The sequence below is a fragment of the Physeter macrocephalus genome, chromosome 9 (genome assembly GCF_002837175.3).
Source record: "Physeter macrocephalus isolate SW-GA chromosome 9, ASM283717v5, whole genome shotgun sequence".
Classification (NCBI taxonomy): domain Eukaryota; kingdom Metazoa; phylum Chordata; class Mammalia; order Artiodactyla; family Physeteridae; genus Physeter; species Physeter macrocephalus.
Genome location: NC_041222.1, coordinates 56,790,374 through 56,796,373, shown reverse-complemented (window position 1 = coordinate 56,796,373; position 6,000 = coordinate 56,790,374). Strand labels below are relative to the sequence as shown.

The 6,000-nt window shown below is 42.7% G+C and overlaps 1 protein-coding gene across 6 annotated transcripts in view; it reads left to right on the top strand.

Annotated features, from left to right (window-relative positions):
- The first annotated feature begins 44 nt into the window (after window positions 1–44).
- Window positions 45–6,000, top strand: part of NFIB (nuclear factor I B) — a 236,600-nt gene continuing 230,644 nt past the window's right edge. For 3 of the 6 annotated variants that reach the window (XM_024126837.3, XM_024126836.3, XM_028494004.2), the window contains exon 1: window positions 986–1,138. In XM_024126837.3, coding sequence (XP_023982605.1) covers window positions 1,109–1,138 — 30 coding nt within the window. In that variant the 5' untranslated portion in view covers window positions 986–1,108. Of the gene's footprint in view, window positions 1,139–6,000 lie in introns of all 6 variants that reach the window. The other 3 variants (XM_024126838.3, XM_024126835.3, XM_055087210.1) reach the window with 2 other exon arrangements.

Sequence of the window (6,000 nt, the reverse complement as noted above, 5' to 3'; positions counted from 1 at the left end):
TGATTGTGTAATTAAATAATAAAACAATCCTTAAGTCTGATTTGGAGAGAGCTCGACCGGGGTCCAGAGGGTGGAACCGGTGAATTTTTCAACTTCCAAGTTTTGCAACGAAAGAAAGCGAGAGAGGGAGGGGAAAAAAAGAGCCCAGAGCAGAAAAGAGAGGAGTTTGGAGCCGAGCGGGAGAGCGGGATTTATCGTTTGGGATTTTTCAGGAGCGCGTTCCGATCCCTCTGGGCGGCGGCGGCAGCAGCAGCAGCCTCCTCGCTCGGCCGGGTCAGACGCGGGGCGAGGCGCGCGGGAGGGCAGCCGGGCGTGGAGGAGTCGGCGCGGGCAGCGGCGGCTGCAGCCGGGGACCGCGCGCCGCGAGCCTCTTCCGCCCGGGAGACCTGCGCTCGCGCCCCCTCCCTCACCCCGGCCTCTCCCGGCTCCCCCACCCCACCCCACCCCACCCCGCCCCCACCCCGTCCCTCTCCCGCGCGCGCCCCGCCACACGCGCGCACTCGCTCACGCTCCCCCTCGCGCACACACATGGTCTGGTCGCGGCAAAGTTTCGCCTGCGGTCGCCACTCCGGGATCCTGCCGCAGTGCTCGGGGCTGTAACCTTGAACTTTCCCAGCGCGGTGACACATTCTCCTCGCTCTCCCTCCCGCCCTCTCTCCTGCGCCCCCCTCCCCGCCTTTTTTAAAAAAGCATTTCACCACCAACCACCACCCCAATCCAACCCACACCGAATCTTCGCGCACCCCCTAGCCCCCAACAAAAACAACAACTGCAAAACAGAAAACAAATCCCCAAACCCAGGCGAAAAGCAGCCAACACCGGCGGCGGCGGCGGCCTCGGCGAGCACGGCCAGCGCGCTCGGACTGCAGGAGGGTTAAAAGTGTAGATTGGATTTCACCCCGGGAAATCTAGCACGCCGAGTGAACTTGAATCTTTGGCTATTTAAGGAGGACTGGGTTTGTTGTGAAGTTGCGGTGATCCAGCGCAGAGCCCCGTCCTGATTGATCGCATCGCGGGGCTCAGATGACTGTAAAATGAATAGATGAAATTCTTGCTTCTCGAAGATTTTCTTGGGCATCTCCGGGAAAGTGCGTTTTAAGGCGAAGTCATGATGTATTCTCCCATCTGTCTCACTCAGGTACATGCCTCGGTCACTTTCTCGAGCTTTCTCTCTAGCCCGAAATGCCTTTGTTTTGTTTTGCTGCTCTCGTCTGCGGACAATTAATGGCTTTAGTTAACCTCCGCACACCCCGGTCCCCCTCAGAAGAAGTGGCCCGGAGTTGCGGCGGGGTTTGCAGGGCGGCGCGGGAGCCGGCGCGCGGCCCCTAGCCCACGGCCACCGCGCGCGCCGAGCCCAGCGCCCTGGGCACGGAGAGCGGGCGCCCGCGCCCGCGCCCTGCCAGGGCGGCTGGGCCGGGCGAGGCCGCCGGGGATGGGCAGGGCCCGGGCCCGCAAGCGCTAGCCCGCGCGCGGCCCCACTAGTGCCTGCTGTACCCCTGCCCAGGTTGCCCGCCGCCTCGCTTGCGCGCCGAGGCGGACTCCGGCTTTAGAGGAGCTTTAGGGGAGGACTGAGCCCTTATAAACAACCGGTGAACTTGGGCAAGGGGACTCCAGTAGGAGTCCTTGTGGGCGCCTCTGGACTCCGCTGCAGGCAGTGGGCGGGAGACGAAGCGAGTCGGAGGTTGTGGTCCGGGGACCCATTCCTTTGCTTAATTTGGGGATCTGAAACTCAGGTCCATCGCGATCCGCACTTTGAGGTTTCCAGTGACCACGCCACAAAGGCGGTCTGTACGTGAACTCGAGTTAGTTGGTCGTGGTGAAAGTTAAGGACTTTTAAAACATGTTGATTTTGTGGAGACCTGTTCATTTGACGATATTTGGGCGTAGGACAGAAAGAAATGCTGGAAAGTAAGGTCATTTAAAATTGTTTCACTCTGAAAATTGTCCTAAGACTTTAGGAACAGTGTTATGAAATAAAATAGTGGCTTTATACTTTTGCAGGAACACAATTTATATAGTTTTAAACCAGTCGGTCAAATGGAAAAGTGGCGAGACCAAACAGACTTACCTGGGGGCATCTTTCATCGCTGCCCAGCTAACTAACCAACTGACGAGCTGACTAAATATCTTAACCCAGAGTTGTTACTTGAAGCAGTATTTTAAACCTCAAAAGGTATGGGGCAGTTGACTTCAGCTTTTAGGAGGATATGTCACGATTAGTAATTGAGAACCATTTTCTTTGACATTGGCTTAAAAACTAAATAGTTGAAGAAGTGTCGCCTAGTCTAAGGTGTGTTACAATTTTTAAAAAATCCAGTATCATGATGATGCATTTTTCTGATGAACAAATGATTAAGGTTTCAATTGTATGACAATTAGAAGCCATTGTGATTCAAAAGGACTGAGGCATTCATAAATTGTGAATGAAGATGAAAACAATGATAAGGCTTATTCAGTGATTGGATACAGTCCTGTAGCTTTTTGGCTGACACATTTTTTATTGTTTATATTTTGTTTGGCATCTGAGTATGATTAACTTAGATATGGCTATTTTCAGCAAGTAAACGTGCACTTTAATTGAACAAAACTGGAAAAATGAGTTGCTGAGCTATTTGTATTTTTAAGGCTGTGAATAATGGCCAATAAATATGATGATGAAACTGTTTCAGGTATAACGAATTGCCTTCAGCTGCAAAAGTTACCTTTCATATTACCCATCAGCGGGATTTTTTTCCCTCTTTTTGGTAAACATCTATTTGACATTATTTTTACATTATTGAAGCATAGTTCAAATAAAACAAATTGAGGTAAGGTTTTCACTTGCAAAGTGCTGTACCACTTACTCTCATGTAAAGGATTGCTTTTCTATATTAGTTCATATTTCCAGCATCGGCTTTTCAGAAACATTGCTAGCGATTACATTGCATTTTCGGTTTCCTCTAAATATGTATTGAAAAGTCACTAGCTTTATCTAAATTTGTGTAAGTTAAAAATAAGATTGTAGCATCGTGACATATGGAATATTAGGAGCATATACAGCATAGTCATTCAGCTATCACATTAGTATTCAAGGGTGCATGCTTACCAACACTAATTCATGATGACTGATATTCTCTACTGTTTTAATAATGTAAATCTAAGTTGACATATTGAAACTGTTTTGGGGATTTAAGGTCTAGACTAGAGAAGAAATTTTAGCTTTAGAATTCTCACTTTGATATCTGTGTGACTTTATAGGTAGTGTAAGGTGTTGCAAAAGTAACATTAACGGTGTTACTTTGATATCAGACCAGTAGTTTAGTTTTGTATTACATGATCCTAATAGCTGCAGCAAAACATTTTTTAGGATATGTAAATACAAAATAGAGAAACATTCTTAATTGATTGAAAACTTTACTAAGTGTTTCAGTTGTTACAAAAGGATATCTAGGTTTTAGAAAGAATTTTCAGAAGGAGCTACAGTTAAAGTTGATATTTATCAAAGTGTTATTCAAAAGTATCAGTACATGGATATAAATCTGTATTTATGTATCAGTATAAATCAGATGTTAAAAGAAAATTAAGACCCATCATAAATGATTTTGTATTTGCTTTTTCTAAAAATAATGTAAATCCTTAATAGTATAACTTTCACTTGGAATGATTGCATTGAATTTTTTTTTCTTTCACTGTTTCTCAATTTCTTAAGGTACATTTAAAAAAATAGTTTACTGTTATATAGCAGTGCTCCAAGAACATCTAGTATTTCCTCTTCTGCCTCTATATTGGTCTAATTTTCCATCCCTTTCATGGAGACCACTGTTTCTGTGAAGAAAAAGAAATGTTTCCAGTAGAATTAGGACTGTTTACTTTTATATTTGAAATTTGTAACTAGGTTATTTTATCAATTTAGTTCAACTAAAGGAAGTTTAAAAAGAGAAAGAATTGGCATTACTGAATGCCAATGTGTTTTAATAAAAATTCTGAGAGAGCAAGGTGGCATATTACCTTAGCATAGAGCCATTAGATCTTAGATCATTTGCATGCTTTGCTTTCTTAAAAAATAATTTTCATAGTTGTTTAAAGTATTATTGTGATAATCTATTAATTAGGACATCTGAATACCTTAATTACCTTTTTTTTTGATTAAGACAAGTTACTATGCTCCATATTCATATCATTCAAAATCACTAAAAATATATTGTAACAGCATTAGAAAACAGTCATACTTGGGAGATGACGTTTTAGTCATGTTAACACGGAAATATATGTGACTTGCTGAAAATCTCTACTTATCACTTTTTTGAGGCTATGTCTCCATGTCAGAAGTACGTGTTTGCTTGAAAGGAATTCACATAATAGTAAAGCCCTGAAAGATACTTATAAGGCAACTGTGGACTGAGAAAGTTTGCTACTTCTATTTATCAATAGGAAAAAAGTATGTTTTAAAACATTACTTGGCAGCATTGGCAACAAACTCAAGGCAACCTTAAAAAACATTCTTTTGTGTGCATTTGCTAAGAAATTCCAAATTCAGCCCTCAAATTTGCATTTTGGTTGTTTAAATAAGTTATTAAAATTTTGAGATCTGTTACATGATAGATGATTGGAAGCTCAAACAAATTTAATCAAAGTATGTTTGATGTCTTTATAGGAAAATGAAATGTTACTGAACATAGTACTTAGGGATAAAAGTACTTAGAAGTTAACACATTGCTTAATATCTGTTAAAATAATCTCGTATTTTTAAAAGTATGGCAAGGGTAAAGTGAGTGAGGCAAAGCTCCTCCCGCCCCCATGTACTCTTTACATCTCAAGTTTTTAGTTCATATATGTATGTTTTTTGATCATATCAATAAATCATAGTTAAAGTCAGAATATAGGAAGTGAGTTCCCAAAGCATGTTTGAGTCCACATCTCCTTGAGCAGGGTTTCCTTTTGCATATATTTCTAAGGGGGATAAACAAAGTTTTTGTAGTTACAGTGAATGCTGAAAGCATGGCATCAGAAAGTATATGGAGATAGGGAGGTCTTATCATGGGCTGTGGTTGCTGTGAGCAGGGCTGCCTTCCCACACAAAGAACAGATTGTGGTTTAACTCTTTCCATGGCCTAGTTTAATGTGCTCGCATAGTAACTGAATTGTTCAAATCTCTGCTGGAAACTACTGATCGGTTTAATGATTTCCTCTATGGCATTTGGTTATGCCGCATGCTGTGATGTAATCATCTACATTCTGTATTGTTATAAAATTTTGATTTAGGTTTATTCTGCTCTAGAAACATTTTACAGCAATATGTTAAAACACTTGAAAACTGCATTATTGATTGGATGGGATGTACACCTCTTCCGGATCTGAACTGCAGACTGCGAACATGCTGCAGTCTTTAGCGTTGAAACTTTGAATTTGATCTTAAAAATGAGTTCATAACTCTATGGGAGTTTGGGGGTGTCTTCTTTGTTAGAGTGTCATTTGTGATACTTTCATCATTTTTACCTGATGGAATTCATCAGTCTGCTGATTAAATAGAATTTATTTCACATAGTTCAGGGTAACCAGCAGTAAGATGTCAATGCTAACTTGGGATATAAACAGTTAGAGAAAGTTATTTTGTGGTTGAGGTGACAATACAGTGACCAGAAAAGTGGCTGCAGTGGAAGTTCTCATTTGCTTCGGATCTGGCCTTATTGCCCGCGTACAGTGTGCACGACTGGATGTTAAGCTCTTTCTCGGAACAGTAAGAGGCCTGAGCTTAGGAGACAGGTTTTACCTATGGCAGGAAGTAATGAAATACTGACTGCTTTGGGAAGTAACTTGAAATAACTGGAGGTGCAAATTATCTGCCACTCGTCGCCGCTTCCCTCCCTTATAAAAGGCTTACATGAAAACAGGCAGGAAAAACGCAGGAGCCTAAGGTAAACCACCTAATTCACAAGACGGGATCTCTCCACGTGCAGATTCACACGTCCATGCATATGGGCACCCACAGCCCTGTCCAAGAATTCAGAGGCGTAGCAGATG